This window comes from Ursus maritimus, unplaced genomic scaffold (genome assembly GCF_017311325.1).
Source record: "Ursus maritimus isolate PB19 unplaced genomic scaffold, ASM1731132v1 scaffold_14, whole genome shotgun sequence".
Classification (NCBI taxonomy): Eukaryota; Metazoa; Chordata; class Mammalia; order Carnivora; family Ursidae; genus Ursus; species Ursus maritimus.
In genome coordinates, this window is record NW_024423786.1 from 43,883,016 (window position 1) to 43,902,630 (window position 19,615).

Sequence of the window (19,615 nt, forward strand, 5' to 3'; positions counted from 1 at the left end):
CCAAGACCCATGGGTCTGAGCCAGTGACAGGAGGGAAACTGAGGCCTGGGTCACAAGGGTTTTTTTCCCATTACCCCCCACCCCAGCCTCCATACCTCTGAGAGTACTCCAGTGCCCAGGCCTGGGGGTGCAGGTCACCCCACCTCCCTCCTGGGGAGTGGTCACTTCAGAGAGAATGTGTCTGTGGCCAGCTGCCTGTGGCACACGGAGGGTGATGAGAGGTGCCTGACCCCACCCAACCAGGAACCCTAGAGGCCAAAGGTCAAGAGAAACCAAGGACAGAGAGAGAGTCAACCCCGGCTGGGCAGGGCCTGATGGGGGAATGTCCCAGGAACCCCCAGTCACACACTGTGAGACTCCCAGGAGGTGGGGCACCAACAGACCCAGCTGCCCACTCAACACCCAGGCAGGCCTCCAGCAGTGGGGGAAGCACACAGTCCCCTCCGAAGCTCTGCAAGCCAAGTGGGACGGGCTCAGGTGCCTAAAGCTCCCTTACTTGGAGCGCCACTTGGAGCAGGAGTGGTGGAGTGATGGGCCAAGACCAGGGGCACTGGGTACTACCCTTGACCTTGCAGCCCCCACACCCTACCCCTACACTGAGAGCCTCTGTGGCCTCTTAACTACGGCTCCATCAGAAGCCAGGGAGGGTGATGGGTGCTGCTGCTGCTCTGTCAGGACCGGGTGGGAGGTGGAGGGCCCCCCAACACCACCAGGCCTCACCACACCCAGCCTGTACCTAGGAGTGGGGATGCCTTCTTTGGAAATGCAAAAAGCCCAGAATCCAGTTGGGGGGTGGGAGTCTGGAAGGATGTTTGGTTATGAACCAGCTCAGGGTTGGCTGAGATGTGGAGGCCTGGGGAGGGGGGCACATTCCCATGGGCTCATCATCAGGGTGTTGGATCGGCAGGGAAGGCGGCCCAGCTCCCACAGCCCTGGCACCTGCTCCCGTCCTGCCTGACCAGGCCGCAGCTAGCACCTGGCACACAGCCCGCAAACCGGACCTCCACCCTTGGACATCTGGATGGACATGGAGCCTTCTCACCCTCCATGTGGGGGTCTCCTGATGTTGGACATCTTTCCTTGCCTGCCCCACTATGACACATGGGCCTCACAACAGGGCCCACCCAGCTAAGCATCCTCCGGGGAACTCAGCACCCAGAGAAATCAGGCCAAACACATAGACATCAGAACCCTTCTTCCCAGCCCCCCAAACCCACAAATAGACAAGACCAGAAAGAGGCTGCAAAGGCAGGGCCCCTGCCCTCACGGCACACCCCTGGTGCAGGTGGGTGGCTCAGAAGCCAGAAGGGAGGTCTGCGTGGAGGTGTGGCTGGGGAAAGGGCCACAAACACATAGGGCTGCCCTTCCCTTTGGCCTGGCTGGTCCCAGGGAGTCCTGTGGACCGCAGTGGCGGGGGGGACTGGACTCAACCCGGTTTGGGCCCCTTCTGCTCTGTCTTGTCCCCCACAGGGGAGCATAGACAGTTTTTGGATGCTGTCAGCTGTGGGCCCCTAAATTTTGCTGAAGGGTCAACCTGCCTCCTGAGCTTTTCCACTGAGGGGCTCAGGGTCCGCTGCCCCAAGGGGCTGGCAGTCCCCTCAACACTTCCTGCCCAGAAGAGTGTCCGGAGGAAGCAGGGTGTGTGAGGAGAACAAGGAGGGGGCTGCAGGGAGTCCTAAAGAGCGCTGCCTATCTTCCCCCTGGTAAGGACTCAGTGGGGATGGAGGTTGGCATGGGTACCTGTGACAGGGACTACGATCCTGACAAGACCCCTTCTCCTCCCCGTCAGCCCCAGACACTGTGGGGGGTGACTCTGATGGGCAGTGGCATAAGCCCTCGTCTCTGGAGGACACAGAGAAGGGCTGATCCTGGGCTCTACTTTGGCCCACAAGCCTCCCTGGGGGTAAACAACTCACTGTCCTGGGGGCTTGGGGGACTGAAGCAGGTGGGAACACACCGTTCGGCTTGTTCCCAGGGCAGAAGCTCGCACAGCTGAGGGGACTGAAATCGGGAGCACTCGGGGGAAGTGGCAGGGGGACAGACTGGCTTGGCCTCTGACTTCACGTGGGCTGAGCATCCAGGCCTGTCCCGAGCGAGCGAGCGAGCAAGCAAGGACACGGGCGGCGGGTCTATGTACAATATTCGGGGGTCCCGGCCCACCCCTCATGGCGCAGCTCGCCTGAAATCACAGTATTTTCACATCACAAGTCAAAGGGCTGGTTTCCTTAGGCTGTCCTGTTTCAGGAAATCTTGGCAATTCAAGAATACTTAGTAGAGAAGCAATATTTAAGAAATAAGCAAAACCCCCTGTTGCAGACCTCAGGAAGCCTGCCCAGGCCCAGGCAGGGGTGTGAACCCTTTGAGGACACAGGGACGCCTGGCCACTGGCTCCTGGCTGGGACCCCCTCCCTGGGAAAACTGCACCTATGCCCCTCCTGGGCCAAAGTGGCCACGCAAATACAATGTCACCTGTGCCCCCAGCCAAGGGGATGCTGGACACAGGCCGCAGGGGTGGACGTCTTCCCTCTCCTGCCCATCTGCACTGAGAACCGGGCGCCGAGCAGATGGGAAGTATGGGCTGACGGGGCTCCCTCATGGGGATCCCCAATGCCTTGTTTGAAAATTGCATCCAGGAAGGTTACTTGTAATTTTATTAAGGCCATTTTTTAAAAAGTTCTACACACAAGTCTAATGGTAATCAAACTCTTCTATGTACATGTAGTTTGTCTTTAAAAAAAAAAAAAAAAAGTCTCACTCTTTGCTCCCAGCCCCTGCCTCAGTGAGAGGCTGGGCCCTCGACCTGGACGGACTGACCCCGGGTCCCCCCGCCCGGACAAGGGCAGCAGGGGCCAACTGACTGAGAAGGGGGCCTTCTCACGCCTGTGGCCGCCCAGTCGCTTGGCCAGGTGCAAACGGCCCGGCCCAGGGAACGAGAGGGAGGGATGTTGCTCGGATGAAATCCGGCTCCCACACTGACAGAGCTGAGGGCTCTCGAGACCTAGAGGCAGTTGCTGGGACACCACAGAGAAACGCAGCGAGCGGAAGGTGCCGGCCCAGCCTGCAGGCCGCAGAGCCAGCGAGAGCTCAAGATGCAGCTCAGGAGGGACCGAAACAGAAGCTCCTATCTCAGAGCAGCTGACAGAAAGCAGAGACACCCCTGTCACCGCCTCCCAGGGTCTGGCGGGCACAGGGACAGCCCCCAGCACGGTGGCCAAGCCCCGATGGTCACCTCAGCCTCCGGAGGCACTTCGAGAAGCACCTGGAAAGCTGCTGCTACAGCACACACTGCTCTTTGCCTCCGAGTCCAGTCCCACCAGGAGGAGCCGTGAGAGGGGTGGCTGGAGGGAACGAATGTCAGCCGGTTCTCAGGGCAGAGGGTCTGCGGCGGCTAGTCCTCCCTGAGGACCGGCAGGCACCTTGAGGATGACCAAGCAGAGGTGGGTCTTCGAGAGACCCTTAATAAAAGCCGTGGCTCCTTCCTGGAAGTCTGTCACGTGGCTGGAGGGGAGGCACCCCTGGCCACCTCGACCTTCTGCCAGAGACCCTACCAGGCCCAACCCGCCCTCACTTAGCCCTTCCATTCTGAGATAACGCGGGCCTTAGCGCGAACGGCCGGACACTTCGCTCAGACCCGGCAGGCAGTAGACCGCTTCCAGTTAGCTTAAAAAATATATAACATGGGATTTTTGGAATAAAAACATGCTCTCGGGCAAGTACTGGATTGAAAGAGTCAGCTACTCGTCTACAACCGAAGTGTAAATACAAACCAAAAGAAACAAACAAACAAAAACACAACAAAAAATGCCCTGGCCGCCCCCTCCCCACCCCATTCTTTAAATAACAGCAACAGTGACCACGGTACAGAGAAGAAAAGATGAAAACAAGTCGAGAGATGAAAACAAGCCCCAGAAATAACCCCCGTCTCCACATGCATCCCCCTGGCAGGCCCCTTCATCCTGGCCAGGGGCTTCACTTTCAGGGCAAAGGCGGCCACAGAAGGACCTGGCTGGGGGAGGGCAAAGCGGGAGCGTGGGTCCCAGGAAGATTTAGCTGCTTTGCATGCTCTGTTCACACCTTTTATATTCTACCTCCATGGGACGGAGTCTAGCATTCTCTGAATGTGCTCAGAAATATAAAAGACAGCAGTCAAAATAGTGTTTATTTCACTTTGTGTCTGCCCCTCTCTGGCACCTTCTCCCTTTGGCAGGGTGGGGCTGGCTCGCTACCTAACCTCGGGCTGGGGTTGGCGGGTTGGGGGGGTACCAGGAACGAAGGAAGGCAGTGAGAGCTGGACAACAGTCGGAAAATGCACCTCAGCCCACCACCGCCGTGGACCACAGCGCCCCCTCCAGGCCGGCGGCCCTGCCCAACACGCTTTCCGCATCTTACAGGGGGACGGCTCATGGCCCAGGGTGGGGGGCAAGAGAGCACGCGCAGGGAGGGTCCGCGGGGGTGACACGCGGCCTCCCGAGGGAGGTGGACAGCGGGGGGGGGGGCGGATGGGCAGGGGGCGCTTGGCGGCATTGCAAGCTCAGAATCACAAGCTCGGCCGTTTGCGAAGGACGGAGCGTGGCCGTCCCTGGGCTCAGGGAGATGCCGTCGGGACCACTGACCGGCGGGGTGATGGAGCCGGGGGCTGGGTGTGCAGCTCACAGACGGTCCATCCGGAAGGTGTCCTCGGTGGCCGGGTCGGCCAGGACCATGTCGGGGTCATTGAGCATGTGCAGTCCGTCCAGGGTCAAGGGGTCAATCTTGAGTTCGTCCAGGGGGAACTGGTTGTCGGAGTCGAAGCTGACATCACCGACCCCAGCCAGTGTGCTGGTCAGTTCTTTAGACAGGCTGGGAGGGGACTCTCCCGTCACTGGAAGGGAAGGGACACAGGACGAACAAGAGTCTCAGCGTGGTCCTGGCTCTCTCTTCCCATGCCCTGCACCTCCATGGCTCCTGTCAATGCTCAGGGAAGAAGGGCTTGGGCCACACCAGAGGTGCTTATCTGGGGGTTCACTCTCTAGGGAACACTGGTGATGTCTAGGGGCATTTTTAGCTGTCATGACTGGGGAAGAGGGAATGCTACTGGCTTCAGGTGGGTGGGGACCAGGGACGCTGCTCAGCACCTCGAAATGCACAGGATAGCCACCCCCCGCCCCGAAAGATCCAGCCCCACATATTAGCAGTGCCAAGGCTGGGAAGCCCTGGGATGAGACCTATGTCACAGACATTCAGCATGAGCTGGCAGGGGCAGGGGCCTTCCCTGCTCTGCCAGGACGTCTCCTCTGTGTGCATCACTGAGAAGCAGGCTGAGGTGTGTGAGTTCCCGCCCCCAGAGACCGGGGTTCGAACCTGGGCTCTCTTTCTACTTGCAGTGAGACCTTACTTAGTTTCCCAATCTGAGACATGAGTATGAAGGTCCTTGTCTTTCTGGGCTATTGGAGCAGTCACAGGGGCCTACGCCTTCTCACGCATCTGAAGCTACTGCCCCCAGAGCATCTACTGCAGACCACTGCTCACACCTCCGAGGTTGGGAGGAAGCACCTCGGCTCAGGGTGGTGGTGGGGGCAGCTCTGGGCATGGACTCCTCCATCTTGGAGATGTCCGTGGGACCAGCAGGGGGTGTCACTCTAGATCCTGAGACAGTCCTGGCTTATGAGGAAATTGCTTCTTTCACTAAAACCCAGAAGCTACAGGATGCAGCCAAGGCAGCAAACGGTCTGGGTTCCATGCTACGTGGAGCAGGGACTTACTCACATGTGCAGTGCATGTCCCTAGACACCTGGGCACTGTGCTCAGGCCGTTCGGGGATGCTCATCACAGCGTGCATGAGCTGTTGCGTGTATACTGGCTGCATGTGACAAGCCCTGCCAGGCACAGCCCACCCCCTAGTCCCCTGTGACCCCAGTACACTCAGCTCATGGGGTTCAGGGACCTGTGTAGCAGACGCAGGCCTGGGTGAGTGACTGGCTCTGTCCTGTTCTTGGTCTGAGCATTAGGACACGGGAATCCTAGTCCAGGGGGCCAGTGTGCCCCGGGCCTGTTCCGCACAGCCCAGCCATGAGTCAAGGTTGGTGGGGTATGGCCTCCTTTGGCCCGGTCTTCTCATGGCTCACCCTGCAGGGCAGGGGCGCCGTCTCTCCCAGGGATGAGGCCCCTGCAGCTGCCAGGCCCCATGGAGGCACTCTGCCCAAGACCCCCACCCAGGATACCATGGCTAGCTGGCCTCACCTGTGAGGATGATGTTGGGGATGCTGCTGTGGCTGGGGTAGCCAAGCTGCTGTGTGTCCGGCAGGCTGCCGTGGCTGCCCGTGAGGCCCATCATGGCCGCCTGCGAGTAGTTGAGCGTCGAGCCTGGGCTGTACAGGCTGCTGGAGCTGATGGCATTCTCCATCATGTTGAACTGCTCAAGCTGTGGGGGAAGCACACGGGGATGAGGCCGGCCCTGCTGAACCCCTGGCTATTGCTGGCTGGCTTGTCCAGCAGCAGCCGGGACCAGCTCCTCTGCAAGATGCCCAGCGCCCGTGCTCAGATACTGAGGGTCCCCCCTCCGCCCTCTTGGAACCTGCACGGGTCTGTCCACACATGGCTCCTTCAGGGCTTGTTGGATGGATGGATGGATGGATGGATGGAAGGATGGTCGGGTGAGTGACCTGCTCCAGGCAGCGGCCAACCCTTCTCATGCCCACATGCCCTTGACCTTGACCTCCACGCAAAGCCAGCTCTGCCTCCCGGCAAACCCACATGCACAGCCCACGCCGAGGCGCCGGTGCTATGGCCACTGCCTTGTCCCTGCCAGTGTTCACCACCCACCCCTCCGCCCCCTCTGCTGCTGGCCTCATTCTATGGGCCCAGCACGGGTGCCCGGGGAGGCAAAGCCAAGCCACCACCTCCAAGGCCTGGAGACAGGAGGGAGCCTTAGGAGCGGAGCTCACGCCCGAGGGGCGGGCGGGGTCCGGGTGAGCGTCTGCTGTGGGCGCTGTGACCCGGGCACCCGCTCACCTGGTGGGACAGAGCATTGGCCTGCCTGGCCGCCATCTGCTGCTCATAGTACGAGTCCCCAAACACGCCGCCCAAGGTGGAGGAGTGCTGCAGACAGAAGAGAGGCCTGCTGTCATCACGGTCCCCGAGACCAGGTTGGGGGCTGCCGGGGCGGGGAACCTTCCACAGGCTGCTTGTGCCCACGGGGAGGCCCCGGGAACCTCTTGGGAGGATGCTCAGGAGAGAAAGAGGCTGAGCACCTATCGCAGGCCTCGTGGGAGAGAGCCCACACCTTCTAGGATGGAGGGGTGCCCCCCCAATCTCAGGATGTTTCTTTCCACCACCTGCTCCTGGGGGACCTCTGTACCCCAATACCCCCAAAGCACCATCCCCCATCTCCTCTACTTGAGCCCAGGTATGGGTGACCCTGTTTCCATCAGACAGAAGACGGGGGGCCGCAGGGATCAGGAAACCCCCCTGACAGGTTTCAGAGAAGAACACGTGACTGGGGCCAAGGCGGGGGGTGCTCTGAATTTCAGGATGGGAAGTACACTCGGTGACGCTTGTCAGGCCCCCAGGAAGACATGGGACATGGTGGCAGGCCATATACACGTGGACAGGATGGGCGCCATGGAGCCGGATGCCGGCCAAGCGAGTACATGACAGGCACACGGAGAGCCCCCTGCCCAGCTATCTGCCCCTGGCTGCCTGCCTGGGGGACCCCAGGGCCCACAGGTGGGCAGGGAGCCCACCTCCTGCTCTTCCAAGGCCACCCAGGGGCCAGGTCTGCTTCTAGGAGAAGAGCAGGGGACTGGGGACCCTCACAGGCAGTAGAGATGCCAGAACAGGGGCTTGGAGCCCCTGCCTACTCCCATGATGCCAATGAGAGATGGCAGGATGGAGCCCGGTGGGATGTGCAAGGGAGGAAGGACAGCCAGTGTGGGGCCAGACCTCACGTGGAGTACCAGGCCTCAGGAAACACATCCGTGGCCCAGACCCAAGTCACTTTCCTCCTTAGCGAGTGACCCGAGAGCAGAAAGAAAAACAGCCAATGTGGCAAAAATGCCACCTTTGCCCTAAATATAGCCAGCTTCAGGTTTGGAAAAGGGGGCTGCAAGGTTGTGGCTGGGTTTCCCCACAAAGGAGGAAGCAGGTCTGTTCCGAGGTATGTGTGTCTATCTCCACGGCCGTGGCCTCAAAGGGGGCTGTCACAAGTGGGGGACCCAGGCTAAGGTTTCTTTGTCAGGCTGCCATGAGAGTTTGCCAGAAAGGTCCACTCAGAATGGAAGGGAGGAACATAGTACTGAAGGCCTGCTGCCTCAGGCCCAGGGTACAGTCAGGCAAATACAACATGCACTCAAGGCTGGGTAGGCTGGGGACAGGAGGGGAGGCCTTGGCCCACAGGGCCACTGAACGCAACCTAGTGACCCTGCGAAGCCAGGCCTGGCCTCCACCCAGCAGCACGGTCTGCCCCCAAGTGAGCCTCTTGGCCATCTTTAGCCCATGTCTGGTTGAGTCCAGACAACCTGACAGCCCCGACCTCACAGCCGCTTGAGCTGCCTGCCTCCCTTGCCAGCACCCACTGAATGATGACAGACCAACACACAGACGTGGGCTTGACGAGACGGCAACACACTTTCTGCCTAGGATGGATAAACCCACTTTGGTCTAGGCAAATCTCTCCTGAGAAATCTGCTCCACCCTTGAATTCCTGTCCCGCCTCCTGTGTAAAAAGGGACATTACTCAAGGACCAGCCCCAGGAACAGGCCCATCTGCCACTTCCCCTGCCTGGACCTGCTTCTCCCATCCCTCAGCATCCTGTGACACCACATGACCCAACTAGCCAGTTTTCGGGGGCCAGAAGGGCTGGGAGCCAGTGTGGACATATCTAGAGCTTGCAGACACCAGGCTGACCTCTGGCCTGCCCTGAGCTCACTGATGCCCTCCCCACCTGCCTGTGGAGCAGGAAGCTGCACACGGATGGTCCCAGCAGGACCCCAGGCCACTGTGGGCTAGTGGAGGAAGGGTCCTAGGAGAGCCCCTCCTATAGCAGATGGAACCATGAGAGCAGCCTTTCTGAACAGGACACCCACCATCTCAACACAGGGCCCAATTTGGGTGCATTTCTCAGAACGGGGGAAGTGGGCACAGCAAGGTATGTCCGCTGGGACAAGGGAGGCTGACATTGTTCCTGCATGGTCCTGCCTGTGGGACAGCTCCTCTCCCTTCCTTAGCAGGGAAGGAAAATTCTATCACCCCCTTGGGCCAAGAATGAGGCTTCAGGGCCTTGGGCACTGCCCTGTGGCAGCGGCTCCTGGGAGTCTCTCAGTTTGGTGACATTTTGGGGATGGAGTGCTGGGGTCCTGAGGAGGCTCTGCAGCATGGAAATTTTGAGCCCGGATGTCAGTTTTGTGGGCACCTCTTCTCCTCTGGTGGAATGTTCCAGATAGAGTTTGGCCATGGGCTGAGAGAGGTGCTAAGGAGAATTCTGAGGAACCTGGAGGGAGAGTATGTGTGCATGTACGTGTATCAGAGATTGGGGTCCAATGGTGTTGGGGGCAAACTCAAGAGTGACGGATGTGGTCAAGGCCTTCTGTTGCCTGAGGCAAGCCTCATTCTCCTCATCTGTTGAGATGGGGACAGAGGCCCCTGAGGCTGCAGTGCTACTCAGAGAAGCTTCCTGTGAGGACCTGCCTTCCTGTGAGGCAGAGGGGAGACGAATCTGAGAGTGAGAGCCCCAACCACAGGCCAGCTGTCACCTCAGCTATGCCCCAAAGCGGGAGAACCCGTCCACTTTCGGGAGTCCCACGTGGGCAGGTGCAGGTGGGGACGTGGGCACAGGCTGTTTGACACACGCTCTGAGCCGCACACAGGTGTCCCTGACTGCCGGGCAAGAAGCCAGGGTGTGGCCAACACTCAGGTGCTCACTGATTGGAGTGAGGAGACCACCACCTCCAGATGGGGCTCCACAGAGACCACAGAGACACAGTGGGGACGTGGCAGCTCCTGGGCTGGGCCTGGCGGGGCAGTGCCTTCTTCTCCCTGCCCTGTCGGCGCGGACGAGATGCGATGGAATGAGGCGTGAGGCACAGACGGTGGGGGGTCGATACGTGGGGGACGCAAAGCAAGGCTGCGGTGCGGGGCGCTGGGAGAGGGGAGGCGGCGTCCCTTACTTGCGGGGAGCTCCCGGGGGAGAAGCCTTGATTGGAGACAGGTGAGGTGGGAGACTGGTTAGCCGGGGAGCCGGCGCTAGCGCGGTACTGCTGCAGAGCCGGCGCCTGTGACGACAGACAGGTCAGGACGCGCGAGGGGCCCCAGGCCTGGCGTCCTGGGCCTGGCCATTCCCCACAGAGCACCCCCCAAAGGCATCCCCCACCTATCAGGTGAGCAGAGTACCAGGAGCACCGCAAGAGGTGTGGGTCCCTGAGCCCTGTCGGAGCCTGGGGCCTTTTGGGGCTCCCAGAGGGCGGGGGGTTGGTCAGAGAACCCAGCTTCACGGAATCATACTGTAGGGCTACGGGAGGGGGCGGCGGGGTCCACCTTGACTCAGCGGGCTTCAGAGCACCCGCATGAATGCACACCCACACCCATATACGTGTGCACACAGCCACACATGTGCGCGCGCACACACACACAGGTGGGCACGAAAGGCCCGGGCGGGGCAGGGCGGGGCTGCCTTCTGCTGCCGACTCCGGGCAGCGCCCTCGGCTCTCTGCGCCGCAGCTCTGCATTGGCACGTCCTGCCCACCTCGAGGGGTGGTGGGACCGACAGCAAAGGCCATCAGGGGCTCACTGCAAGACACCCAGGACTGGGCAGTCACTACCAGCAGCATCACTTGGGACAAGCCTGATGGGTATGCTGTCCAGAGACCTCCGAGGGGCAGCAAGGACACAGAGGGACAGAGGGCCTTAGCTTCTCACCAGGGCCAGGATGGGCTGGGTCAGAACCTGGATGTAGACCCTGCTCTGTTCCCAGTCTAGCCAGGACCCGCTGTTTGCCTCTGGACAGGCTGCCTGACTTCTCTGGACCTGTTGTTCACTGAGGCCCAGACGACCAGCCCAGGGCCCCATAAATGCTCGGTCTCCCCCATTTCCTCAGTGGCCTGTTCTGAGTAGTTTGGGACAGGGATAGAGCCCGGGTGAGCCATGGGGGCTCAATTAGCAAGGTATCTGTGTTGGAGGTGCCAGCACAATCACTTGGCAATGACTGGCTGGGGAGCCCTCTCACAGTTGAAAAGAAGAAATTGTCCAGAGGGACATTCTCCTTGCTTGGCTGAGTCGGCACAAACCCAAGGAAGAGGACACCAGAGCCCCTGCCCCAAAGGAGCCAGATGTCCCTGGTGGGGGTGCCCAGCAGCAGATGCACTGGCCTGAGAGCCTGGGGAGGTAATGTCTGTGCCCCTGGCCCGGGCGCCTGTGCCTCCCTTGTGTGAGCCCAGCTCAAAAGTGAGGCACCGCTGCTGCAGGCCATCAGGGAATGAGGTACCCCAGGAAGGCTCTACCATCAGAGCTGCTCCCACACCAGCTGTGTGTCTGACAAAGAAAAGGCTTGCGTGCTTTCCTGTCTGGGGGACCCCTGGGGTCTGCCCTATGAGGGATCAGAGCAGCTTGGAAACAGGTCTCTAATTACCCACCCTGCCCGCTCAGGGGGACCTTGTCTTTGCAGAGTGTGTGATATTCTGATGACATTTATCTTGGGGTTGCAAGCCAAGGACTGAGTGGAGAGGGCGTGCTATACCCCAAACGTGGTTCCTGTTCCTTGAATATGGCCAAAGGTAGCTACGGCCACCCCCTGCCACCAGGGCAAAAATGTGAACAATCAAGAAGCTTTGGGAGGTGCAGAGGTCAAAACTAGCACCCATTACCCTGAGCCCAGGCCTAGGCAAAGGGTCCTGTGGTCTAAACTGCACCTCTGGGCCCAGGGCACTGTGCTGCATGAACCACAGGGGAGCTTTATCCCTTCTCCTCCAAGCTCCCCTCTGTCCCTCTGGCTCCCAGAACCTGTCCCCCAGGCCCTGAGAGCTCTGCGTCCTCCCTGCCCCCAAGGGAGCCATTTCAGGTGGGAAGGGTTGAAGCACTGGGCATCAAGGGCCATGGGGGAGCCTTGGCAGCCAGACACGGGGTGGCCCATCTTGAGTGAACTTTGGGGCAAATGATCACTGCTCGTGTCTCAGCTTTGCCATCTACACATGGGATGACGACCCCAGCCCAGCAGTGTTTGCTTCAGCCCTAGCCCTGGCCAAGTTGGCCTTGAAGTGGAACCTCGAGAAGGCTTCGGCCAGACACCTGAGTGTTTTGGGGCCTTGGGAGCCCGATGGGGGTCTCCCACAGCCCCCCAGAATCCTCCTGCATGAGCCCCCCAAGCCAGGCCCCACAAAACCCCATCCCGGGCTTACCGAGGTAATGTCGATCCCCATTGGCGGCTGGCCCGGGTTCTCTGGGGGGGACTGGGGGAGAGAGGACGGTACCGTGACCGCGAGCGGGGGCAGCTGGGGCCCCCGCGTCAAGCTGGCACTTGGCATCAGGGGGCCGCCTGGAGGGAGGCCGACGGGCACCTGCGGGGGTGGCGGGGGTGGCTGCTGCTGGGACGCGGGTGGCGGCGGTGGAGGGGGCTGGGGCTGCGGCGGCGGTGGCTGCTGGGAGCCCGCCTGAGTGAAGAAGGCGTAGGGCAGCTGCTGCTCCAGAGACAGGGCATCCATGGCCACAGCCTGGGGGAAGAGGAGGGCGTCAGGTGGGAGGCCACTAGGCGGTAGGGGCCAGGCTGGGAGTACCTGGTCCCTGGGGATACCCCATGGCCTGATATGCTCAGCAAAGATGTCATGGATAAACAAAGGGACATCTAGACCCTAGACTGGGGAAACACAGGCCTAGAGAGGGCAGGCCTCGCCCAGGGCCACAGTAGGTTAGGCTGTAGCTGGACAGGGCCTGGACTTCTAACGCAGCTGGAAGTGCCCTGCCCCCAATGAGCCTTTCCTTCGTCTCTGCCCCACACGGAAAGGTGGGCACCACCTACTGCACCGACTCAGGCTCAGGCAGTCCCTGGCCTCTCTGAGCTAGAGTTTGCCCACTGCGGGCAGGCACAGGGCACCATAGTCCAGCAACCCAGCAGGCAGCCTGCGCCTAGCCCGCGCTGCAGGGGTTGGAGACGGTGCGGGGGATGGACGTGCTGGTGTGGCCACTGGGTCATGAGCAGCTCAGCTCTTCTTGGAGTTGGAAAGAGGAAACGTTTTGCCTGATTAGAGGGAAGTTTTCAACATTTGTGAATCTGCACGGAGAGTTCCTGGGGCAGGCCAGGGCTCCTGCCCTCCACGGGACACAGCATGCGACCAGGAACTACAGGATGTAACACTTAGCAGAAGCCCAGCCTCTAATCAGTGGTGGTTACTTCATGAACAAAAAAGGAGTCTCCAGAAAAGGAAGGCAGGTCTAAGGGAGAGGGGAGAAGGAAAAGGGGTCACAGATGGAGGGACTGAAGACATAGTGTCAGGAGCCACCTGCGCCTCTGTTTGGATCCTGGTCTAAACAAGTAGACAGAGACGTAGGGGGGAACCAGATGTAGGCCAGGCATTGGAAGGTATGGAGGAATGCCTGAGAGTTTTGTTGGAGGCAGATAATGCCACTGTGGTTATGTTAAAAACAAACAACAAAAATATTATCTATTAGGGATTTAAAAAATAAAACAGACAAAATGGACAAATTCTTAGAAACACACAAACTACCAAACTGAACCAAGAAGAAATGGAAAATCTGAATAGACCTATACCAAGAAAGGAGATTAAATCAGTAATCAAAAACCTCCCAATGGAAGGTATTTGCACATGACACATCTGATAAAGGGTTAGTATCCAAAACGTGTAAAGAACTTACAAAACTCAACACCTAAGAAATGAATAATATAATTAAAAAATGGGCAGAAGACACGAATAGACATTTTTCCAAAGAGGACATAAACATGGACAACAGACACGTGAAAAAATGCTCAACATCACTCAGCATCAGGGAAAGGCAAATCAAAACTACAATGAGATACCACCTCACACCAGTCAGAAGGACTAAAATCAACAAGACAAGCAACGACGGGTTTGGCGAGGATGCAGACAAAGGGGAACCGTCTTGCCCTGTTGGTGGGAATGCAAACCCGTACAGCCACCCCGGAGAACAGCATAGAGGTTTCTCAAAAAGTTAAAAATAGAACTACCCTACAATCCAGCAATCGCACTACTAGGTATTTGCCCAAAGAACACAAAAATACTTATTCAAAGGGATACAAGCATCCCGATGTTTATAGCAGCGTTATCTACAACAGCCAAATTATGGAAGCCCAAGTGTCCGCTGATTGATGAAGGGATAAAGAAGATGTGGTGTATATACAATGGAAAATCCAGCCATTAAAAAAAGAATGAAATCCTGCCATTTGCAACAATATGGATGGAGCTAGAGAGTATAATGCTAAGCAAAATAAGTCAATCAGAGAAAGACGAATACCACATGATTTCACTCATATGTAGAACTTAAGAAACAGAACAAATGAGCAAAGGGGTGGGGGGAAGAGACAGACAAAGCAAGAAACAGACTCAACTATAGAGAGTAAACTGCGGTTACCAGAGGGGAGGTAGGTGGGGGGAGGATGGGGCATATAGGTGATGGGGATTAAGGAGGGCACTTGTCATGATCAGCACTAGGTGATGTGTGGGAGTGATGAACCACTGTATTGTATACTTGAAACTACTAGAACACTGTATGCTAACTGGAATTTTAAAAAAATTAGGGGCGCCTGGGTGGCACAGCGGTTAAGCGTCTGCCTTCGGCTCAGGGCGTGATCCTGGCGTTATGGGATCGAGCCCCACATCAGGCTCCTCTGCTATGAGCCTGCTTCTTCCTCTCCCACTCCCCCTGCTTGTGTTCCCTCTCTCGCTGGCTGTCTCTATCTCTGTCGAATAAATAAATAAAATTAAAAAAAAAAAATAAAAAAAAAATAAAAAAAAAAAACCCTCCCAATGAAGATAAGCTGAGACCAGTGGCTTTGCTGGTGAATTCTACCAAATATTTAAAGAGTTTACATCAGTGCTGCTCAAACGCTTCCCAAAAAGAACAGAATTAAGAGGGAACAGTTCCTAACTTGTTTTGTGGGCCTAAACTAAGTAAAAAAGAATCAAATTCCTGAAATCAGAAATGAAAGTGGGGGGGGGGGCGCCTGGGTGGCACAGCGGTTGAGCGTCTGCCTTCGGCTCAGGGCGTGATCCCGGCGTTATGGGATCGAGCCCCACATCAGGCTCCTCCGCTGTGAGCCTGCTTCTTCCTCTCCCACTCCCCCTGCTTGTGTTCCCCCTCTCGCTGGCTGTCTCTATCTCTGTCAAATAAATAAATAAATAATAAAATCTTAAAGAAAAACAAAAGAAATGAAAGTGGGAATAGGATTATGCACTTCAGAAAATAAAGCGGTCATGCGTGCTACGGACGTCGTGCGCCAGCACGCTGGGTAACCTAGATGAAAGGAACCAATTCCCAGACGCGCACGGGCTACCAAAAAAGCAGATGAAACAAAACCATGGTAAATTGAAAAAAAATAATAATAAAAACTCCCTAGGGACGCCTGGGTGGCTCAGTCAGTTAAGTGTCTGCCTTCAGCTCCGGTCGTGATCCCCGGGTCCTGGGATCGAGCCCCATCTTGGGCTCCTTGATTGGCAGGGAGTCTGCTTCTCCCTCTGCCTGCCACTCAGCCTGCTTGTGCTCTCTGACAAATAAATAAATAAAATCTTTAAAAAAAGGTTTAAAAAAATAACTCTAAACATTTTACTTTGGAGAATTTCAACTAGATCCTGAAGGGAAAGTAACACCATGAAGGACAATCACACGGATCTGCCCATGACAGGTACGGGAGACTCCAGGCCAGTTATGAATGCATTTCCGTGTGCTTGGAAAATCTGACAAACAGCCAGAAGTGTTGAGAAACTTTTTGTCTTCAGGATTCTACAGCTCCCAGGAAGGAGAGGGAGCTCTACCCAGAGAGGCTGAGAGGGCCACACCTCCCCACCCCACCACGCCCTCACACCTGAGTGATGGGTGACAGCTGGGAGAGGGTGGGTGACACCTGCTGGGCCTGCTGCCTCCTCGCCTCCGTGCTCAGGGACAACGGGCTGACGCCAGCCGGGCGGTGCTGTGGTGAGGAGCCTGGCGTGCTCATCCCTGAAAGGGAGGACAGAAGAGAAGGGTGGGCGTGACTCTAGTCTCCAGATGACCGCACACACCACGGTCACCGTCCAGAACAGCCCAATCAATCAGACAGAATCCACTGTGCCCTGATGACCAAACCCAGTGTGCCCCCTCCACGGCCCCAATACTTGTTTGTATGGGCTCTGTTCTCCTTCTTGACCCATCCCCTGCTGGCCAACACTCTCCCACTGATCCTATCATGCCTCCAAGAGGGGTGTGTCCCACAGGCCCTGCCAATCAGCACTTCCCTGCCTCTGGATCACCACATGATTGGCTCCCAGATGGACATGTTACCAGACTGGCCCAATGCGAGCCTGCCCTGGGACTTTTTTTTTTTTTTTTTAAGATTTTTATTTACTTATTCGACAGGATAGAGACAGCCAGCGAGAGAGGGAACACAAGCAGGGGGAGTGGGAGAGGAAGAAGCAGGCTCATAGCAGAGGAGCCTGATGTGGGGCTCAATTCCCATAACGCCGGGATCATGCCCTGAGCTGAAGGCAGACACTTAACCGCTGTGCCACCCAGGCGCCCCTGCCCTGGGACTTTTGATGGAACTCCAAGGAGGGACGTCTGGGGCTGTGTAGTGGGAGCATCACGTGGCTGCAAGGGGAAGAGCCAGCTGGAGAATCAGGGGCTGAGGGGTAGAGGCAGCACCTGAGCCCTGATCCAGCCACACTGGTCTTCCTGGTTTTGGGAGATAATTAGTGCCCTTTTTTGCCTAAACTGGCTTGGGATTTGGTTAGAAGAAAGCTGGTCCTGGGGGTGCCTGGGTGGCTCAGTTGGTTAAGCATCTACTCTTGACTCAGGTCATGGTCTCAGGGTCCTGAGATCGAGCCCTGCGTCAGGTTCCCTGCTCAGTAGGGAGTCTGCTTCTCCCTCTGCCCTTCCCCCTGCTTGTGCTCTCTCTCTCAAATAAATAATACCTTTTAAATAAAGAAAAAAGATAGCTGGTCCCGTCCAGACACTGCAGTTCCTCTAAAGCCTCATGCTCTCCTTATCCTCCTCAACAAATTTGTACCTTCCTGTAACTGCTCCTTCACCCCTCCCCCCACAACCCTCCACCTCGTGTGCCCTCCGTGCTGGACCATCAGCCCTGCCAGAAATTCAGTTACTCTCTATCTTCTTCCAATACCCATGTTCCTGATTGAGCTCCTGTCAGGAGGGCTCCATGTTGCCCTTTCCCTCACCCTGGCCCCTTCCCCCAGCAATCCTATCCTTGGATGTATCTGTCGTGAAGGAGCTGAGTGAGGTCAAGTTCAGTACGGCAGCGGTTGGGGCCTGCCCCATCCTAGGGCGCTGTGCCAGGGAGGCAACAGGCCTCCTGCTGCTTGGGGGAGCCCTGGGGGCTTGGCCTGATCTCCCAGACTTGGTTGCCTTATCCTTGAGATGGAAATGATAACAGCCACTCTCAAGAGTTCACTGCGAGGGCCCTAATGAGGTTGGGAGCAGGCTCTGAAGACCGTCTGGCCTGCAGTCAAGGCCGATATAGGAGCCTGACTCACCCGGGGTAGCTGGGCCCATCCTGTCGAGGGCATCAGATCAACCTTGTTCCAGCGGGTGAGACGGCAGGTTCACAGGCCAGGGGGAGCGCACCCAGCACACACTGAGGGGAGATGACGGGCAGCCTTCTCTCCACCCAGGGCAGCTGCTCACTGTGCGAGGCAAGCCTGGTCATGCCTGCACTTCCCCTCAGTCGCCCTGGCAGCTCCACTCAGCCGTGCGCCGCAGGAGGGCCTGGCACGTTGAGTGCTCCCAAGGCAGAGCCCCGGGTTCCAGGTTATGCACAGACCTTGGGCCCCAGAATCAGGCTGCTGCAGACACAGCAACATCAAGGGGGGCATGGACGAGAAGGCTGAGCAGGAAGAGTCCAGGAGACGCCTGGTCAGAGAACAGTCAGAGTCAGGCCCACGGGCTGCTCTCTCCCCTTCTCTGAGCGTCCACGGCCTCTTCTGTCCTCCAGGCTGAGAACACGCACACCCAGGGAGCAGAAATGTCAGGGCTCCATAAGCAGCAGAGGCAAATGCCAGGAGACAGAGGATCAGTAGGGCAACAGGGGCTTGTGGTAAATGGGACCATCTCAAGGCACAGGACCTCGACCCACCACCGCTCGGCCTTCTGATTCTTCAAGAGAAGCCGGAAATCCAGAGTTTTACATGTACTCTCCTGATTTTTAAATGTGGACTCAAACATCACGCACGCAACCATGGGCCAGACAAAATACACCGGTAGGCTCGATTTGGCGCTTGGGCTGCCAGCCTCTGTCTGTCCGGAATACAAGGGAGTTTTTAATCCTCTGCTGGGCTGCAGAGTGAGCTCCTGGTCTCACACTGGGCGGCCACCACCCCAGGAGAAGCCAGTGGGGCCGGGAGGGCGGACGGACGCCTTGCTGTTGAATTCCTTTTGGCAACCTGGATCACCTTTGGGAAAAGGAGTGAGGCCAGCTGGAAGGGAAGTCTGGGGCAGGCAGGAAGAGCTGCCAGGGGAGGGCAGGCCAGGTGGCAGGGGCCCAGCCTGAGGCACGCAAGCCTTGTGTGCGGGGCCGGCAAGCCTCGGAGCTGTGCCAGGAAGGAGGACCCGGGCCTGCCCTCCTCCGAGTTCTGGCCAACAACCAGGAAAACGACCTCAGCAAATGTTTAAGAGGACGAGAGGGGCCGCTGTCTCCCTGGTGGCGGAAGCCTCCAATCTTCCTTGCAGGGCTCACGTTCCGACTGGCGGGTGGGCTGGGGGGCGGGGAGGCGATGTCCACGTGTGCCAGGGCCGGCGGCTCGGCTTGATTTAAAATGCGCCCAGAAAGTGAAGCCCCGGCCGGGCGAGCTGCTAGAGCGGCAGGTTCGCAAACAACCGAACACATGTCAGACATTACTGGGCTCACGCTCCCAGCCAGGCGGGCCAGGGTCTGGGCCCCACACTTGGGGTCTGCGCTCGTTCCCGCGTCTATGGCTTGCACATGTGTTGTGTTTCCCTGTGCTTGTTTAGACTCGGCGTGGGCCGGAGGTGCACGGCTCCCGGGCGGGCGCTGGGGGGCTGCCAAAGACCCTCTGGAGGAGGGGATGGTTCTCCGGAGGCCACGGCAAGACGTGATGAGAAAAACGGGGGGCCAGGAAACAGCGCTGTCTGCACAAGGGGGCCCCCCCGCCAGCATCCCCAGAGCCAACCTTCTGATTTCTGGCTTCGCGCAGGCCTGTGTGGATGCTGCCTGCCCACTCAGGAGGCCATGGGTCTCAGGCTCCCCTGAAACTGCTCGTTTTGTCTTCTAGGCCTTCCGGGGGGGGGGGGGGCACAGCTGGGGCTGGCGCCCTCTGCCTGGTGGCTGAGCCTGGGTGGGCACAGGGCCAGAGGTATACAAGCAGGAACAGAGCCTCAGTGCTGTTAGGCTAGGGTCTTGCTCCCCTTTGCACTGTTCTGGCCTCTATTTCCTTGTCTAGAAACCTA

At 58.1% G+C, this 19,615-nt stretch overlaps 1 protein-coding gene across 5 annotated transcripts in view; it reads right to left on the reverse strand.

The window, feature by feature from the left end:
* Window positions 1–4,142: 4,142 nt before the first annotated feature.
* The window catches only part of CRTC1 (CREB regulated transcription coactivator 1), a 70,120-nt gene continuing 54,647 nt past the window's right edge, over window positions 4,143–19,615 (reverse strand). For 2 of the 5 annotated variants that reach the window (XM_040628996.1, XM_040628995.1), the window contains 6 exons: window positions 16,023–16,156; window positions 12,367–12,678; window positions 10,144–10,248; window positions 6,991–7,077; window positions 6,220–6,400; window positions 4,143–4,861 (listed from right to left, as the gene is read on the reverse strand). In XM_040628996.1, coding sequence (XP_040484930.1) covers window positions 4,650–4,861; window positions 6,220–6,400; window positions 6,991–7,077; window positions 10,144–10,248; window positions 12,367–12,678; window positions 16,023–16,156 — 1,031 coding nt within the window. In that variant the 3' untranslated portion in view covers window positions 4,143–4,649. The remainder of the gene's footprint in view (window positions 4,862–6,219; window positions 6,401–6,990; window positions 7,078–10,143; window positions 10,249–12,366; window positions 12,679–16,022; window positions 16,157–19,615) is intronic. The other 3 variants (XM_040629000.1, XM_040628997.1, XM_040628998.1) reach the window with 2 other exon arrangements.